This window comes from Portunus trituberculatus, chromosome 5, assembly GCF_017591435.1.
Source record: "Portunus trituberculatus isolate SZX2019 chromosome 5, ASM1759143v1, whole genome shotgun sequence".
Taxonomy (NCBI): domain Eukaryota; kingdom Metazoa; phylum Arthropoda; class Malacostraca; order Decapoda; family Portunidae; genus Portunus; species Portunus trituberculatus.
In genome coordinates, this window is record NC_059259.1 from 2,107,418 (window position 1) to 2,128,165 (window position 20,748).

Consider the following 20,748-nt stretch of genomic DNA (forward strand, 5'->3'; position numbering starts at 1 on the left):
GAAACTGGAGATGAAGGTACAGAGAGAAGGATAGAATCCGTAGGAGGGTAGTTTAGAAATTAAAGATTTGTGCCAGACTCTATCGAAGGCTTTCGATATGTCAAGGCCGACAGCAAAGGTTTCACCGAAGTCCCTAAAAGAGGATGACCAAGATTCAGTTAGGAAAGTAAGAAGATCACCAGTAGATCTGCCTTTACGGAAACCATACTGGCAATCAGAGAGAAGGTTGTGAGCTGATAGATGCCTCATAATCTTCCTATTAAGGATAGGAAGATTATGAGGCATCTATCAACCTTCTCTCTGATTGCCAGTATCAGAGAGAAGGTTGTGAGCTGGCGTACGTAACATAAAGTTGGCGATCGTGCCAGGATAACACTCTAGTAAGCTGTAGCAGTTAACCGTAGCCGTGACCGTAACAATATATATATATATATATATATATATATATATATATATATATATATATATATAGAGAGAGAGAGAGAGAGAGAGAGAGAGAGAGAGAGAGAGAGAGATGGATAGATAGATAAATGGATGGATGGATGGATGGATAAATTGATAGATAGATAGATGTATAGATAGATAGAGATAGATATATAGATAATGTAAGAGGAGGACTGACCAAGGGCAGAATAAAAGGAGAAAAGGCCCGTCAGTCGCCAGTTTCCTTAGAGCCGATAGAATCACCCAAATAACAAATGCCTTGAAACCTCCATCTTGAATGAAATCAACTCGTATGAAGTTTGAAATACAAACACAAGCAGGGAGTTCTCGAGTTTACTCTTGCGTTAGAGATTTGTACAGATTAGGGGTGAGAGGAAGAAGGATCTTGTGCAGCGAGGTCGCAGAAGGTTGGGAGGCATGCAGTTAGTAAATTAAAAGAACAGTTGCCATGAAAATAGTGGTAAAATATAGCAAGAGATGCAACATTCCAGTGGTGAGAGGCTAAAGGTCAGTTAGAGGAGGGGAATTGATGAGACGAAAAGCTTTTGATTCCACCTTATCTAATAAAGCTGTATGAGTGGAACTTCCCCCAAACATGCGAACTAGGGTACTCTATACATGGTATATGACGGATAAGACCCTTCTACAGAGTTTGCAGTTGAGTGTCATTGATGAAGACCGGATTGTCTGGAAGGTTGTGTTGAGTTCATTGCGCTTTAAAAGGCCTTGGCTTCCTTAAGGCTTCATCATCTCTGAAAAGACGTGGAGAAGTGTTAGGTCGTATCATCAGCGTAAGAGTGAAAAAGTGTTCTAGGTAATGGAGGATAGTTCATCAGAATGGTCAATGAAGGGAAAAGAAAGCCAAAGCTGGTGATGAACATTAAAATCTCTACGGATGGAGATCTCCGCAAAAGAATAGACTGACAAAATGTGTTCCACTTTGGAAGTTAATTATTCAAAGAATTCACTATAGTCAGAGGAGTTAGGGGAGAGAGAGACAGCACGGTAATACGTATTTAGTTAGTGACTATTGAGTCGAAGCCAGATGGTTGACATCTCGGAAGATTCAAGAGCGTGGGCACGAGAGCAAGTCCTGTTGTTGCGCACATAAACGCAACATCCAATTTTAGAATGGAAATGAGGATAGAGAAAGTAGGAGGGAATAAAGAAGGGGCTACTCTCAATTGCCTCAGACAGGTGCATTTCGGTGAGGATTGAAAAATGAGGTTTATTAGAGGCAAGGTGATGTTCTAGATTGAAAATTAAATGAAAAAATTCGAATGTTGTGTTATAGAAACCACAGTGCAGGAACACACAAGGTCCATAAGCGATGAAAAATTAAAGAGATTACAAGGAAAAAGAGAAGCGGCCGACTCCGATCGGCGGCTGACAAATTTGCCTCCTCATCCCCTGCTTTTATTTTCGGTATTCAATGCAAGCTTAACCACCACTTTCGAGGTAGTAAAGCTTGTAAAATGTTGATAATATTTTTTTTTATGAACATTAAAGCATACATAAGAGTAAAACACAATGCGAAATTTCACTTTATTCCCCTTTTTCGTGGTGGCAAAGCTTGTAAAATGTTGATAACTTTTGTTGTGAACATAAAAGTATATATAAGACAAAAACATCTCACGATCCGGTGTTATTAGCACTCTGCTAGCAGCCACATTGCCATGGCAACAATGCTACCCGTCCCCCATCCTTTTGAGCGGGAGGTTGCTTTGCTGTATGTTTTGTGGATCCTGGACCAGATCAATATGACATTATATGCATCACTGCCTGCGACAAGGGTACAAGCGCCATAAGTAAACAAACAAGGAAATCGCGTTTAAAGTTAAGCTTAGTTTTTCGTCGGCAGTTCACCATCGCTTTATTTTTCTTCGCTAGTTCACCCTAGACTAAGAATATACGGATAGGGGTTATATTCTCCTTAAAGACTACGTTTACTTGGTTTTTGCATGAAATTAGTCTTATTTCGCTTCGTTGAATAATTAAAGAGTTATTAAATTGGGAATGATAATGTGTAAAACAGGAAATAATTCATTTTTTTTTTTTACAATGGCCCCAGAAACCTTAGGATAAAGACAGCCTATTAACATGCAGCAGCATCTCTTAATATTTAATCAAGGACATATATATATATATATATATATATATATATATATATATATATATATATATATATATATATATATATATATATATATATAAAGAATATTAGTGATTCCTGCTGGATCAGTTTCGCGGTCTTGGCTGCCCCGACTCTCAAAGGATGGACAACGCTGCCAGGCGTACGATACTTTCCGCTTTTCTCTCTCTCTCTCTCTCTCTCTCTCTCTCTCTCTCTCTCTCTCTCTCTCTCTCTCTCTCTCTCTCTCTCTCTCTCTCTCTGTAATGAGAAAGCCGACGAGAGCTACGTAAATTTACTACATAGCCTCAACGCAGCTGGGCTACGTGAAGTAATCTCTCTCTCTCTCTCTCTCTCTCTCTCTCTCTCTCTCTCTCTCTCTCTCTCTCTCAGCGAAATATTGTATGATGAGCATGAGGTAGAGAAAGAAAGTGACAGAGGGTCAGGATAGAACGGATTTGGAGAAAGAAGGCAGAACAGTAGAGATGTGGCACCACTGGGGGAGTTCCCGCCGACCGCACCCAACCATCCACCGCTCCTTGCCTGAGTTGCCATATGCCACCTCTTTATAAGCGCTATTGTATCTCACTTGACAATTTTATATCATAGGTGTTTTACTTTTTTATAATATCAGAAATTTCTTTCTCATCACATACTGGCATGACACCCTCACCTTCTAGTGTCATTACTATAATAGAATGTTTGCAAAAATTTGGTGAACTTGTCTCATGACCTTGAAACCAGTGTCCAGTAAGTCAGCTGATGGGTGGGGGAGTGGCAACGGCGGTTGAGTAGCTGTGACAATTTCAGCTTCATATAACGTACGTTACATATTAGTGACTAGTGATACAGAATCATGGATACTTCTACATTATAGAACAACTGATAAATGAAGCATTTAGGAAACATCTAACAACAGAGACGGTGAAAGGGCATCATTATTTTGTAGCAGAATGGGAGAAGTATAAGCGAAATGTGTGGAGTTTCTGGTAAGTTTATACCATCTCTCTCTCTCTCTCTCTCTCTCTCTCTCTCTCTCTCTCTCTCTCTCTCTCTCTCTCTCTCTGTTTTGCTGTGCTCTACTATGGTTGGAAAAAAGTATAAAGTGAATGCCTTTCTCACTGGCTTAGCAATTCAGCTTTTTTTTCCCATGTGGTGACTGATTGTTCTCATTATTTGCATAACTTACTATTATATTTAAATTCCTTGCCAGAGTATTGGCTGCATCCTTTCGTTATTTTTTTCATTGCCATAAAAACACCTTGTGAATCTTTTTTTTTTTTTTCCAGTTATGTCATCCTTATAGTACAAAACTCTAGGGAGAACTTTCACAAGTCGTATCATTGATCTGGTAATCAAGTGAAAATAATTGTGTGAGTAGAAACCTGATAAAAAGTGGTTCACAAGGGGGAATATTGAAACAACCTTGAGTTTTCCATTAATTATTTTATAATCAGAGAAACAAACAAATATGGTATTCCTGTGCATTGCTATCATCGTGCAGTCCTCGTAGTGGTTCAACTAGCGTCAGTGATATTGTGTGTGTACTGTTGTGGCAGGGCCATAGCTCATCAGTAGCTTTCTGAAAAAAAAAAAAAAATAATAATAATAGTAATGATGATGATGATGATAATAATAACTATTGGATATATTATTATTTGTACGTGGTGTACGATATGTTTTCCCGGCGGCAAGCCAAGCACTTCTTGTCGCCAAGAGTGTATCCTCAGTTCCGGGCCGAGCCCAATAAAGGAGAGACGTGTGTCCCTGTGTCTCGCTCCCCTGCCCAGCTATCTTACATGGCGCAGTGAAACCCTTACCTACACCGGTCAAGATGCCTCTACCTCGCCGATCCCCTCGCTCGACGCCTAGGGCCTCGACGACAGTGGTTTCTCGCAGCCTCCAGCCGCTGCTCCAGCAGGCAAGGCGGACCATCAGTGACCAGCAACAAGTCATCACCACCTTGCAGGCCAACATGGCGGCGCTCAACACACGAGGCAACGTGGCGCCCTCCCCTCGGGTGCCTCTCGGCTGCCCCGAAATGCGACCTGGATATGACACCAGCTGCATTCAGGTCGTGGAAACGGTCCATGGAGTGCTGGCTTCTCCTCTGCAAGGAAGCGGTCCATCACGTCAGACTCCTCTGTGGCCCCCCGCTGCAACGTGCCTTGGACGCCAGATTCACCTTCGACCAGTGGAGCGCCCTCACACAGCAGGAGGCGCTGGACGCCATTGGTAACCTAGTGCTTCGCTCCTCCAGCCCGGCAGTGCAGTGGGCAGAGTTTTTCGGTGTCAGCCAAGGGCAGGACGAGTGTGTTAGTGACTACTTCGTACGGGGCGCCCAGAAAGTCAACGACTGCGCTTTCGAGTGTCCCCAGTGCAGCCTCAACCTCTCTGAGTACTTGCTATTGAAAAAGCTTGTGGTAGGCATCCGCGACACGGGCGTCAAACAGCAGGTGTATCAAGCGTGTGACTCGTTAGGCAGTGTGGACGCCCTAAGGGCCATGTGTTGTGCATATGAGGCAGCCCGCCAACACACCACAGGCGTGGGCGGTTGGCGGGAAAGCAGTCGCGCGGCTGGCACCGTGTGGGCTGAGGAGGACGGGGACCAGACGCTCGACGCCGCCGCTGCCACCACCTCTGGCAAGACACAGCCCTCACGTACTTGCTGGAACTGTGGTACTTCGCACGCCCCTGACAGAGCTTCCTGCCCGGCCAGGGAAGCAGTCTGCGTCGCCTGTCGTAAGAAAGGCCACTTCAAGAGGTGCTGCAGGAGCTCCAAGCGCCCACACGGCACTGCATCTGCCAACGCCGTCTCGGGATCAGTGACAACGGCAGGCGCGAACGTGTCCCGCCAACCCACCATAGAGGTAACAGTGGCGCTTGGCAAGGGCGCCAAGCACCGCACAGCAGCTGTGGCGGACACCGGCGCCCAGGTGTGCGTCGCGGGGGCGGCCCTCCTGTCCAGTCTCAACATATAACCCACGCAGCTACAGGGACGTGCAGGCTTGCGGGATGTAGCGGACTTGCCCTTACGGTGCCTCGGATCGTGCCGGTGTGACATTTACCTTGGCGGCCATGCTACAGCAAGAAGTATACTTCGTACCCTCCGCCAGGTCGCTGTTCCTGTCACTGAGCGCGTGCAAGGAGCTGGGGCTGGTGCCCGCCGGCTTCCCTCACCACTCCCTGCCGACAGTGCAAGCAGTGGAAGCGCGTGACACGACCGCCGAGCCTGCCCAGCCGCCTGCCAAGCCCGCCACGATACCATTACCGCCACACGAGGAGCACGTACGACGGCTAGAGGAGTGGCTACTACAACACTTCTCGGCCTCCACCTTCAACACCACAAGGAGCCCCCTGCCTGTGATGGACGGCGAGCCTCACCACATCCACCTGGCACCCAACGCTGTCCCCTACGCCTGTCACACGCCCGCCTCGGTGCCGAAACACTGGGAGGACGAGGTGAAAGCCCAGCTTGAAGACGACGTACGGCGAGGCGTCATCGAGCCCGTCCCGGCAGGGGAACCCACGGAGTGGTGTGCCCGCATGGTCGATTACCAGCGCCTCAACGCCGCATGCCGCAGAGAGACACACCACACCCCCAAACATTGCTTCAAGACAGTGGCTGACGCTTATTGGGGATACCACCAAGTCAGGCTGGACGAGGAGAGTCGAAGTCTCACCACCTTCATCACCCCATGGGGGAGGTTCAGGTACCTCCGGACCCCCATGGGCCACTGTTCTGCTGGCGACGCATACACAAAGCGCTTCGATGACGCCATCCAAGGCATCGTGAGGAAGCACAGGTGTATCGACGACACCCTCCTCTACGACAACAACATCGAAGACGCATTCTGGCACACGTACGAGTTTCTGGCGACCTGTGCAGCCAAGGGGATTACTTTGAAGCCTGAAAAATTCCAGTTCGCACGGAGGGAGGTGGATTTCGTGGGTTTTCGCCTCGGCTGGGAGGAGTACAAACCCACAGACGAGCGCCTAGGGGCAATCAAAAGCTTCAGGATGCCTGACAAGCCCTCCATCTGAGACATCAGGTCGTGGTACGGGTTTGTCAATCAACTTGCCCCATTCCTCGCCACAGCCCCAATCATGAACGCCTTCAGGGAGAAATTCCGCCGCGCTCAGGACACCATATGCCAGCTTGCAAAGGACGGCCTGGCATATTACGACAAAACCCGCCCCACAGTTGCCCTCACAGACTGGAGCAGGGAGGGCATTGGATTCATTATCCTGCAGCAGTTCTGTCACTGCTCGTCTGCTGCCGCTCCCTTCTGCTGCAGGGCGGGCTGGCGTCTGGCCCTGTGCGGAAGCCGCGACCTCACGGCCGCCGAGACTGGTTACGCCTCGGTAGAGGGGGAAACCTTGGCTGTGGTGTGGTGCCTCCAGAAAGCCCGGCGGTTCTTGTTGGGGTGCCCGAACCTCACCATCGTCACCGACCACCGCCCTCTCACCAAGCTGCTGGGGGACAGGGCCCTCACAGAAGTCATCAACCCACGACTCTTCCGGCTCAAGGAGCGAACGCTACAGTACCGCTTTCAAGTCAAATATCTGCCAGGAAAAAGGAACGCCGCAGCCGACTTCCTGTCCAGGTACCCAGCCCTCAGAAGCCCCACCACAGACACCGACGCCAACCTGGATGAGGACCTCACCGAGGCAGTAGCAGCCGTGGTCATCGCCACAGCCGAACACGAGGGTCACGTTCTCGACGAGTCAGCGGTGAGAAAATCTGCAGCCGACGATCCTGTCTACCAACTACTACTGGCCAAAGTGTTGGCTGCGGACTGGCACCTGCACAAGGCGCAAGAAGTGGCCTGCCTGCGCCCGTTCTATGGCGTGAGGGACCGGTTGGCAGTCTCTCAAGACCTTGTCACATACACCTTTGACCAGGGTTGTGTGCGACTCGTGATTCCTGAGCCCCTCCGCCCACAGGTAGCAGCAAACTTACACGCTGGTCACCAAGGGCTAGATTCCATGCTGCGGAGGGCAAGGCAATGTGTATATTGGCCCGGGTTGGAAGGGGACCTGCAGCACTACCGGGCGTCGTGCACGTCATGCGAGACGCACGCTCCCTCTCAGCCCTCACAAACACTCGTCATGACGCCGCCCCCAGAGTACCCATTCCAATCCACAGTGGCGGACATGTTTCAGCATGAGGGGCACACCTACATGGTCTACGCTTGCTACATCTAATTATATCAAGAGTCAAATGAGGCAGTACTTCACTGATGGGGGGCCGAACCTGGCGAGCGAGGAAATGTCGGAATTCCTCAAGAAGTGGGGTGTCATTGCACGCCTATCCTCAGCACAGTACCCACAGTCAAACGGGCGGGCCGAAGCAGCGGTCAAGACGGCCAAAAGAATCATCAGAGCCAACACAGGTAACGGGAGCTCATTGGACACGGACAAAACCTCCCTCGCCGTGCTGCAGTACCTTAACACCCCGCTGCGATCTGTCAACAAGTCCCCCGCCCAACTTGCCACCGGAAGGCAGCTGCGTGATGGCGTGCCAACGGCCCGACGACATTACAAGGTGGACAGGCACTGGGGAAGGACGCTGCGTGAGAGAGAAGTGAAAATGGGGGAGGAAGGCAACACCCTGATGGCAACCTGCACACCCAGATAGCTCCGTCCCCTGTCCCCCGGCACACGAGTAAGGATGCAGAACCAGGCCTCGGGCACGTGGGACCCCACGGGCTTGATCGTGGAGGCGCTGCCCTACAGGCAGTACACCGTCAGGCTTGATGGTAGCGGCGGAATAAGCCTCAGGAACAGGAAGCATCTGCGGCCCGTCGCTGAGTCAACCCCACCGCCCGCACCGCCAACCCTGCGCCCACCAACCCCGCCGGCCGCTCAACCAACCACGACACCCGCACAAGTCTCAACCCCCACCCAACCTCAGCTACGCCCCGCACCCAGGAGGCAGGTGCGGCGACCGGGTGGCTGAGCGACTATGTGTAACACACACACACACACACACACACGCACATACACAGACACACTTCAGGCCAGGTAAAACCATCGTTCTTCTAGTTTGTATTTTGTATTATTATTTTCAAAGGTATTGTTCTCTTTTTGTTCCTCACCCGTACGTGTATACTTACCTCCATTCCAAGTTTAGTTCGTTCCCCTCCCGTGCCGTCACCCCCCCAGATGGGAACCGCCTTGTCGTGGTGGGGGCTTGCGTGCCCTTGTGACCTGGCGAGCTAGGCTAGAGGGGGCTTAGTCCCCTGCTCTGCCCTTTCGAGGGGGAGAGGGCTACCCATGCTAGTACGGTCGCCAGTGAGGGGCCAGACTAAATGGTTCCTACGTAGGCTGCCAGTGGACCAGCGGAGCCACTCGCTGGAGGGATCGCCCAATAGGGGCTGTCCTGTGCTGGATGGTTGGGTGTCCAGGCTGGGATGCTTTGGGAGGGGATCTCAGCTCTGTCGTGGACAAACATTCGCATCATGTGGGGCCTTTTTAAAACGACCGGTCCGCATGGAGACGAGGTACCCCGTCCACGGCAGCCAGCGCTTCCTCCCATTGTAGTCCCAGTAGGTGGTTTCCTTGCCCCTGGAGCCAATTTTTGTGTAGCTGTTTTTATGGGAAAACACAAAAACATTCAGGTTCTCGTGAGGTGGCTGACCTGGCCCACGAGACGTCATCTTCAGGTCTGAGTAAGGAGGAGGATTCCCCTCCACAAGGGCCTCCCACAGCAGTCTCCTGTTCTGGAAGTTCTTTTGAGGGATGCATTTCTGCTGCATATGATTCTCTTGTAATGGTAAATGTTAATCCATCATTTTCCTATCATGCCTTGCACTCACTTCTCAAGGCGTATGGTACGGTTGTTCGCATTCGACTGGTTTATGATAAGGACTTTCCTTCTAACCGCTGCTATGTAACGTTTATGTCATGTGATGAAGCTCGTTTAGCTTATGAACATGTAGCATCTCTGCCCTCGCCGGCCATGGCTTTAAAACTGAATTTCTCCAGTCACGTAATATTTCAGACAGTGACATGGATTACATCCCAAATGTTTTTGAAAACTATTTAGAGAATTCAGTTCCAGCAGTCCGCCAGATCCCACCTCCACGTTGGTTTGTGGCGTACTATAGAAATGGGCGTGGAATTTCATCCATGCCTCCCGGTACCTGTCCAAAGAAATCGGCACGATTCCTGAGGGGAATCTGAAAAAGTATGGGAAGGGGGTGCTTGTGCGAGCAAAAGATCTTACGCAAGCTAGGATGTTGCAACATCTCCCATGCCCTTCTGACAGCATGTTTGAGACTGTTAAGGCTCATCCCACCTTTAACTATAGCAAAGGTTGTGTTTATAGCCAAGACCTCTATGAATTCCCAGAAGAGGAAATACTAGCAATGTGCCCTAGCTCAGTACAAAAGGTGACTAAGATGAGGAACTCCTCCAACATGGTCCTTCTCACTTTTTGGGTCCACCCTTCCTGACCGTGTTAATATCGGTCCTATCAACCTTAGGGTGAGGCACTTTGTTTCTCGCCCTCTTCAGTGCTTCTCATGCTATGGGTACGGTCACGGGAAAAGCTCGTGTAAGGAAGCTTCCCGATGTGGTAATTGCTCTGCACTCGACTCGCATTCAGAGGAGCATTGCAATGGTGCAGCTTATTGTTTTCATTGTCGTGATGCTCACCAGGTACGTTCCAGGCAATGCCCATTTATCGCCTGGAGCAGGACATTCTACAGCTTGGCAATAGTCAGTTTATCAGCCTCGGTAGCGCCCGCCGTGAACTCCTGTACCGCCAGAAGGACGGTACTGGTGCGACATCCTATGCTTCATTGCCCGCTCGCTCTTCGGCTGAGTCTGCTGGTCCGAAGACAACTCCTCCTGCTACCTCTCGCTCTGTTGGGGCGGGTGGTACTGTTTATCTGGCTAACAGGTTTGCCATTTTGGCTGATGACTCGGTTGAGTCATCTCTTAGAAGTGACGAGAAAATACGGACTTGAACAAAGTTACCCATGTAGTAGATGTCCATTTGCCACCTGTATCTCCTAAGCCTTTCAAGGGTCTAACTAAGCGGCACCGCGGCTCTGCGGAGTCGTTAGATTTAGCTCAGCATAAGCAGTCTAAGTTTTCTCCCGGTGCTTATAATCGTGAGTCCTCCAGGGACCGCTCTGCTAGGGTAGCTCCAGTAGTTTCTGTCCAGCCTTCTGTGACGCCCTCCGTCTCAGATCGGGCTTCTTATGATGAGGACGGTCTGAGCATGGAGACGTCCGATGATATTGTCATAGCCGTCCCTCGTGGACCAACTGTATCGGAAAGTGCAGTCCTGCCTGATCCTCGTCCTCCGAGGACCAGTAAAAGTGATGATAGTTCGCATCACCCACCGATAAGCCGAAAGGCTGAGGTCCAACGACCCGGCACACCTCAATTCCCGGTGTCTTCTCGTCGTTTGATTATTTCTAGTCAGGTCAGTCACGGGCAGCCTCAAAAGGCTCGCTCGTCCACTGCACCCAAATAGTCGTCTTCAAGCTTCTACAATGGAACTGTAGAGGCCTTCGCGCCTCGTGGGGGGAACTCCGAGCTTTGCTGTCGGAGTTCTCTCCAGCCTGTGTAGCTCTACAAGAGACTATGATAGGTGATAGTACTTATTCTAGTCCTCCTGGCTATCGTGCCTTTTTAACACTCCTTTCCTGACCAGGGCCACCACGGTGGCACAGCTATTCTAGTCCGTCAGGATATACCTGTTATCCCGGTACAACTTAACTCTCCCTTCAGGTGGTTGCTGTTAAGGTCTTTATGGGACGACTGTACACCATCTGCAGTTTATATCTCCTCCTCGGCTTCCTGTCTCCAGGGGTGAGCTTGACGGCCTGGTGCGTCAGCTGACTCCGCCTTTTCTTTGTTGGGAGATTTTAACGGCCGTCACCCATTGTGGGATGAAGGTGCTAGTAATCCTCGTGGGGTTTTAATCGGTTCTTTTATTGAGGATGAGGGATTGGAGATTTTAAATTCTGGGGATGTTACACATTTCCACACTCCTACTGGGACTTTTACAGCTATCGATCTTTCTCTTTGTACATCTAATTCTTTCCTTGATTTTAATTGGCGAGTCCTACCGGATTTACACGGTAGTGACCACTTTCCGATTTTATTGCAATCTGTGAAATCTGAGCCACAGTCCCGGCCACCACGCTGGGTTTTAGACAAGGCAGATTGGCGTCGATTCACAGACCTTAGCTCTTTTATTCGTCCGCTGGCTGACTTTTCTACTTGTGCTGAGGCTGTTGATTATTTTACTGATTTTTTATTTCTTTAGCCCTTCAGACAATCCCTAGGACGTCAGGTCGCTTTACTAAGCGTCCCGTTCCTTGGTGGAACGCAGCATGCACTGCAGCGGTTAAAGAGAAACGGTCAGCTTTCTCTCGTCTCCGGCGACATCGTGGGGACCCACAGTGCCTGGAAGCTTTTCGGCGATGCCGAGCTCGGGCCCGCCGCATTTTGAAAGAGGCACAAAGAGCCTCGTGGAAAGCCTATATCTCTACCATAAACGTCCGCACCCCTCTTACGGATGTCTTCAACCACCAATTTTGTTGTCTGCTGGGCGAACGGTGGCAGACCCTAGGAATGTCGCTGACCTCTTTGCGGAGCACTTTGCCAGTGTTTCCCAGAGGCATCCTGCAGCTCCGGGCGCACGTCACCGCCAGAGAATGGAATCTCTCGGCATAAACTTTTCTTCTGCTGGAGGGGAGTCTTATAATGTCCCTTTCTCTGCTTCCGAGTTGCGGACCGCTTTGTCCCAGTGTCACGACTCTTCTCCTGGGCCAGATGATATACCTTATGCCTTCTTGCGCCACATGTCTGACACTGCTTTTAACTTTCTTTTAAATCTTTATAATATGATTTGGCATACCGGTGACTTTCCATCTTCTTGGGCTGTGGCAGTGGTTCTCCCATTTCCGAAGCCTGGGAAAGATAATCTCCAGGCTACGAACTACCGTCCTATATCTTTAACGTCCTGTATTTGCAAAGTGTTAGAAAAGATGGTAAATATAAGACTCATGTGGTATTTGGAGAGGGAAGTACTTGTCACCGGTACAGTACGGCTTCCGAAAGATGAGGTCTACTACTGATGCTCTTTTATCCCTAGAGTCTTCCATTTGTGAGGCCTTCGCTAATCACCACCATCAAGTAACAGTCTTTTTTGACCTGGAGAAGGCCTACGACACGGCTTGGTGTCATGGCATTTTACAGTCTTTGTTTAATTTTGGCCTTCGGGGCCACCTTCCTATTTTTATCCAGCAGTTTTTATCCAGACGTTTTTTACGGGTTCGAGTTGGGAGTGTTCTCTCCGATGCTACAGCTTTAAATGACGGTGTCCCACAGGGAAGTATTCTTAGTGTTACGCTATTCGCAGTTGCAATAAATGGTGTTATAGATACTCTACCGGATGGCATTCACAGTTCTTTATATGTGGACGACTTGTGCATCTCTTTTGCTGCTTCTAGGATGTCACTGATTGAGCGCAAGCTCCAACTGGCGATCAATAGGGTGTCCAGTTGGGCCAACATGAACGGTTTTCGATTCTCCACCTCGAAGACCGTAGCCATGCATTTTGTCGCAACCGTGGTGTCCATCCAGACCCGGATTTATACCTCGCCAATAGACGCCTCTCATGCGTGGAGGCGACTCGATATCTTGGCCTTTTATTTGACAACCGTCTCACCTGGGTTCCCCATTTTCGCTCTCTTAAGGCGTCTTGTCGGCAGGCACTATCCCTTCTTCGGGTTTTAAGTCATACCTCTTGGGGTGCGGACAGGGACACGTTGCTGTTGCTTCACCGTACACTCATACTTCCGAAGCTGGAATACGGCTGTGAGATCTACTCATCCGCAACAGATGCACGACTACGCTCGCTTGACCCCGTGCATCATGCTGGGGTCCGCTTGGCTACGGGTGCATTTCGGACATCTCCAATACCTAGCCTTCTAGTGGATGCTGGTTTCTGGCCGCTCGACCTCCGGCGCCAGTCTTCGATGCTCCGGTGTTGGTTTCGCACCCACCGTCTGCCTGATTTTGTCCCCTGTGTGTCAATGTTGCGGGACTCGCGCTCGCAGGCGTATGTCACTCGACCGAGTCTCCTAAACCTTTTGGCCTACGTGTTGCAAATCTCATGGCAGAGTTATCTATCGACCCCACTCCTGTGTACTCTTTCCGTCTCCCGCGAGTTGGTAATTGGCAGCTTCCTGTTATCTCATTATGCCCTGCCATGGATGGCAAGAAGGATTTTTTGCCAGCTCTGTCCCACACACGGTTTTAGAACACTTTTTATGCATTCTGATGATATCCCTGTTTTTACTGATGGCTCCAAATCCGACTCAGGCGTTGGATTTAGTGTGGTTTTCCCCTCTTTTTATCGGTCTGGCAGCCTTCCTTCAGTGGCGTCCGTTTTACTGCGGAGCTGTCTGCCATAGTCCTAGCTTTACAAATAATTTTTACTCTACCGGTTTCGTCTTTTACAATTTTTAGTGACTGTCGCAGTGCTCTTACTTCTCTCTCTTGCACTATATCCTTTAACCCTTTGGTTTTATCAGCCCTGGAGTGGCTATACCTTCTTACACAACGAGGATATCGTGTTGGGTTCTGTTGGGTTCCTGGTCATGTTGGTGTTCCAGGGAATGAACATGCAGATCGCCTCGCTAAACAGGCAGCAAGTCGCGCTCCATCTCCTGCGTCTGTTCCGTTTCGAGATGTCTTTCCTCTAATTCGTGAGGCAGTTGCAGCAATCTGGCAGAGGAGATGGCTAACGGGGGTCGCAACCTCGAAAATGGGAGAGATCACTATTTCCTCTATCCCTCACTGGACATACACCCATGTTCGAGATCGACGTTTACAGAAACCAATTATTGGTTTCAAAGAGTTAATGACATACTTAATGTACAACTAGATCTTGCATGACTACAATATTGCACTTATTATTTTCTTCACGATAAAAAACATTAACTTACCTTTTTAATCAAATTGCAATAAATCGTTGTCTGCATCCAGTTCCGTGCCTTTCTCATTTGGTGCAGGTAGTAGACTTGCAGCAACATGGCTCTCCTGGTGTGAAAGAAAGAAAGAAACGAACAAACAAACAAACAAATATGGTATTCTTGTTTTACAATCCTCGTAGTGGTTCAACTAGCGTCAGTGATGTGTGTGTGTGTGTGTACTGCTCTGGCATAGCCATAGCCCATCAGCAGCTTTCTGAAAAGAAAATAAGTAGTAATATAATAACAACACAAAAAATAATAATAGCAAATATTGCACTTATTTTCTTCACGATAAAAACATCAACTTACCTTGTTAATCAAATTCCAATAGATCGTTGTCTGCATCCAGTTCCGTGTCGTTCTCATTTGGTGCAGGTGGTAAACTTGCAGAAACTTGGCTCTCCTGGCGTGAAAGTATTTGCTTGATGTAGGGGTAGTTTTCTGTGTCGATAAAAGCTAACAATTGTTGAAGACTTGTCAACTTTCCAGCATTCAAGAGAATGGGTGCATCATATTTTTGTGTGAGTGTTGCTAGACTGAGGTCAAACAGGCTCTGGTAGAAGATGAGCTTCCTGGCTTCAATGAAGGGAACAGACTCATTGATTGGTTTGCGATTCACCACACACTGCTTCAACACGCCGATGTCAAGGAAGTCTTGTTGGCACATCCTCACCACCTGATACTGGGAAGTAGTTGCATTCTGAATAATGTTGCAGTAGGAGTGAAAGTCGTAGATGTTGCTCTCGCAGATGAATTTTCTTTCAATGTTTCCAAAAGCACTGTCACAGCGGGAAGGAGTGGCCTGGCATGAGGTAAATATGTTCAATATTCTTTAATCTTCCACTGTGTACCTCATGAAGGTAGTTAAGTTTATATTTTTGTTTTGGCCACCACAGTTGTCACTGAACACAATTAGATGTTCAAAATGCTTCTCGTCATACTCCATTGCAATCCATTTCTTGAGGCAGCTTGTGATCTCAATGGAGCCACGTCCACCTGTAACTTCGTCTCACACAAACATTTTTTATTCATTGGTCTTCAGGTTATGAATGCAAAAGTTGTACATCCATAACTTGTGGTGGTAGTATGCAACACTTGTGGAGAGTTTGGGAATGGGAATGGTCTGTTGTAGGTCTATACAAATAACAGCAACTTCATCATGCATGTCTTCTTTCTTGTCCTTGTGGTGCTTCAGCTGGTCTTGTAAGAGTTGTTTGTCAGCTTCGGTGGTGGCCAGCTTGATGGAAGTGGTCAGTTTATCACATGTGCTGCAGGTATCTGACCTTGGTGGCTGGAAGCCAATGTTGAACTCATTTGAGAAAGTCTTTGGTAATAACGTTGAGTCACCCTTTCGACCTCAGGATGATTGGCAGACATCCATCCTTCATAAGATTTATAAAATTATGAGATGGGTCAAGTTGCTCTCCAAGTACTTCCTGTGAGGATTTCTGGCACGGCTGTAGTGGCTTGTCATTGTCTGTAATTGGCTGATGTGATCTCTAACGCATTGCGCTTTTTCTCCAGTAATTTTTCCGGCAGGTTCGTGACGTCCGCGTTGATAGGAACATGTGTGGAAGTTGCCTTTTCTTATGCACACTCAAGTTGTTATCTGGTAATCCCAAAAATTGCTGTGAATGTTTTTCTACAAACATGAAAACTTCATCCTTGTAAATGACGTTGTATGCATACATGAACTCGCGATGCTTTCCAGGGTTGTCAGGGGTCTTACTTGGCCGGTGCCTTGTAACTGGTACCTTGTAAACAAACTTCCGGATGTAAGCAGTTTGGGCATCATAAATACCTATTGCCCAGAAGTCAGTGAAGAGTTCTCTCATTACAGGCATGGTCACTTTATCAAAACAACCATCATGGCAAGGAGTACCAATTTGTCTGCCTGCTACAAGCCTCCCAGTCTTGACACTCACATATTCTTTTCCAGAATTTATCCTAACTTTAGCTATGTTTCTGGCCCAATTAGCTGGTGCACACGCCTTTTTTTTGTCCGTGTTTTGAGGTGTGTCAACCTCCTATGTTGCTAAGTCCTGCTCAATGCCTGCCATCTCTCAGAATATTGAAAGTTAGTGATAGTAAAATTTTCAGGAATTCAATTAATCTTCTTGAGTTTTGGAGTCTGACACCAACTGCAAATTGAAAAAAAAAAAAAAAAAAAAAAAATATATATATATATATATATATATATATATATATATATATATATATATATATATATATATATATATATATATATATATATATATATATATATATATATATATATATATATATATATATATATATATATATATATATATATATATATATATATATATATATATATATATATATATATATATATATATATATATATATATATATATATATATATATATATATATATATATATATATATATATATATATATATATATATATATATATATATATATATATATATATATATATATATATATATATATATATATATATATATATATATATATATATATATATATATATATATATATATATATATATATATATATATATATATATATATATATATATATATATATATATATATATATATATATATATATATATATATATATATATATATATATATATATATATATATATATATATATATATATATATATATATATATATATATATATATATATATATATATATATATATATATATATATATATATATATATATATATATATATATATATATATATATATATATATATATATATATATATATATATATATATATATATATATATATATATATATATATATATATATATATATATATATATATATATATATATATATATATATGTATATATATATATATATATATATATATATATATATATATATATATATATATATATATATATATATATATATATATATATATATATATATATATATATATATATATATATATATATATATATATATATATATATATATATATATATATATATATATATATATATATATATATATATATATATATATATATATATATATATATATATATATATATATATATATATATATATATATGTATAATATATATATATATATATATATATATATATATATATATATATATATATATATATATATATATATATATATATATATATATATATATATATATATATATATATATATATATATATATATATATATATATATATATATATATATATATATATATATATATATATATATATATATATATATATATATATATATATATATATATATATATATATATATATATATATATATATATATATATATATATATATATATATATATATATATATATATATATATATATATATATATATATATATATATATATATATATATATATATATATATATATATATATATATATATATATATATATATATATATATATATATATATATATATATATATATATATATATATATATATATATATATATATATATATATATATATATATATATATATATATATATATATATATATATATATATATATATATATATATATATATATATATATATATATATATATATATATATATATATATATATATATATATATATATATATATATATATATATATATATATATATATATATATATATATATATATATATATATATATCTCGCTTGAATGAAAAACAGGTCGGCAGACACTACACGCAAGGGAAAGGAAGCAAAAATAGGTATATGCGTAGGTATACAGGGTGTAACATGAGTTTTTGCAGATGTTGCTAGAGACGAAAATACGTTATTTTAAGTGAAAAATACGTTATACGTATACATGCATTTTGAGACTGCTTAGCCGTTGTCTGTACAGTACATAGTTTGAGTGTGACGGTACTACGCAACAGATACAACGCTTGGGCCTCATGGGTATTTGCTCCAAATTTCTGTGTGTGGCATTTCATCTCTCTCTCTCTCTCTCTCTCTCTCTCTCTCTCTCTCTCTCTCTCTCTCTCTCTCTCTCTCTCTCTCCCAGATGGGAACCGCCTTGTCGTGGTGGGGGGTGGGGCTTCCGTGCCCCTGTGACCTAGCGAGCTAGGCTAGAGGGGGCTTAGGTCCTTGCTCTGCCCTTTCAAGGGGGAGAGGGCTACCCATCCTAGTACGGTCGCCACTGAGGGGCCAGACTAAATGGTTCCTACGTATGCTGCTAGTGCTGGATGGTTGGGTGTCCAGGATGGGATGCTTTGGGAGGGGGTTTTAAAACGACTGGTCCGCATGGGGACGAGGTACCCCGTCGATGGTAGCCAGGGCTACCACCCATTGTAATCCCGGTAGGTGGTTTCCCCTGGAGCCATTTTTTGTGTAACTTTATATATATGGTGAAACACAAAAAACTCAGGTTCTCGTGAGGTGGCTGACCTGGCCCGCGAGACGTCATCTTCAGGTCTGAGTGGGAAGGAGGAATCCCCTCCACAAGGGCCTCCCACGGCAGTCTTCTGTTCTGGGAGTTCTTTTGAGGGACGCATTTCTGCTCCATGTGACTCCCTTTTGATGGTAAATGTTAATCCATCTTTTTCTTATCACGCCTTGCACTCCCTTCTCAAGGTGTATGGCACAATTCTCCGTATTCGGCTTGTTTACGATAAGGATTTTCCGCTGCTATGTAACGTTTCTGTCATGCGATGAAGCCCATTTGGCTTTAGAACATGGTGCATCCTTGCCCCTTGCTGGCTCTGGCTTTAAGACAGAACTTCTCCACTCTCGTAATATTTAGGACAGTGACACGGACTACATCCCAAATCTTTTTTATCAGCATTCAGAGAGTTCAGTTCCTGAAGTCCGCCAGATCCCGCCTCCACGTTGGTTTGTGGCGTACTACAGAAGTGGGCGGGGGAATTTTAATCATGCCTCCTGGTACTTGTCTAAAGAGATCGGCACGATTCCTGAGGGAAACTTCAAGAAATATGGTAAAGGGGTGCTAGTTCGAGCGAAAGATATCACGCAGGCAAGGATGTTGCAACATCTACCATGTTCTTCTGACAGCATGTTTGAGACTATTAAGACACATCCCACCTTTAATTACAGTAAAGGTTATGTGTACAGTCAGGATCTCTATGAATTTCCCGAGGAGAAAATACTGGCTATGTGTCCTAACTCAGTCCAGAAGGTAACTAAGTTGAGGAACTCCTCCAACATGGTACTTCTCCTCTTTTGTGGGTCCACCGTCACTGACCGTGTCAATGTCGGACCTATTAATCTTAGGGTAAGGCGTTTTGTTTCTCGTCCTCTTCAGTGCTTCTCATGCTATGGGTACGGTCACGGAAAAACTACGTGTAAGGAAGCTTCTCGATATGGTAATTGATCTGCACTAGACTCACATACTGAGGAGCATTGCAATGCTGCAGCTTATTGTTTCCATTGCCGTGATGCTCACCAGGTACGTTCCAGGCAATGCCCTAGGTATCGCCTGGAGCAGGACATTCTACAGCTTGCTAATAGTCAGTTTATCAGCCTCGGTAGCGCCCGCCGTGAACTCCTGTACCGTCAGAAGGACGGTACAAGTGCGACATCCTATGCTTCATTGGCCGCTCGCTCTTCGACTGAGTCTGCCTGTCCGAAGACAACTCTTACTACTACTTCTCGCTCTGTTGGGGCGTGTGGTCCTGTTCATCTGGCTAACAGGTTTGCCGTTTTGTCCAATGACTCGGTTGAGTCATCTCTTAGAAGTGACGAAAACAATACGGACTTGACCAAAGTAACCCATGTAGTAGATGTCCATTTGCCACCTGTATCGCCTAAGCCTTTGAAGGGCCTGACCAAGCGGCACCGCGGCTCTGCGGAGTCGATAGATTTAGCTCAGCCTAAACAATCTAAGGTTTCTCCCGGTGCACGTGACCGTGAGTCCTCCAGGGACCGCTCTGCAATGGTAGCTCCAGTTGTTTCTGTCCAGCCTCTGTGACGCCCTCCGTCTCAGATCGGGCTTCTTGTGATGAGGACGGTCTTAGCATGGAGACGTCCGATGATATTGTCACAGCCGTCCCTCGTGGACCCACTGTATCAGTCCAGCCTGACCTCGTCCTCCGATGACCGGTAGGAGTGATGATGGTTCGCATCACTCACCGGTAGGCCGAAAGGCTGCGGTCCAACGACCCGGCACATCTC

At 45.1% G+C, this 20,748-nt stretch overlaps 2 protein-coding genes across 3 annotated transcripts in view; both read left to right on the forward strand.

The window, feature by feature from the left end:
- Positions 1-3,337: 3,337 nt before the first annotated feature.
- The window catches only part of LOC123515921, a 112,563-nt gene continuing 95,152 nt past the window's right edge, over positions 3,338-20,748 (forward strand). For both annotated transcript variants that reach the window (XM_045274825.1, XM_045274833.1), the window contains exon 1: positions 3,338-3,564. The gene's annotated coding sequence lies outside the window, so the exon portion shown is untranslated. The remainder of the gene's footprint in view (positions 3,565-20,748) is intronic.
- On the forward strand, positions 7,800-8,216 carry LOC123514057. Its single transcript, XM_045271654.1, has one exon. It carries the CDS (start codon positions 7,800-7,802, stop codon positions 8,214-8,216), a length of 417 nt encoding a protein of 138 aa, XP_045127589.1.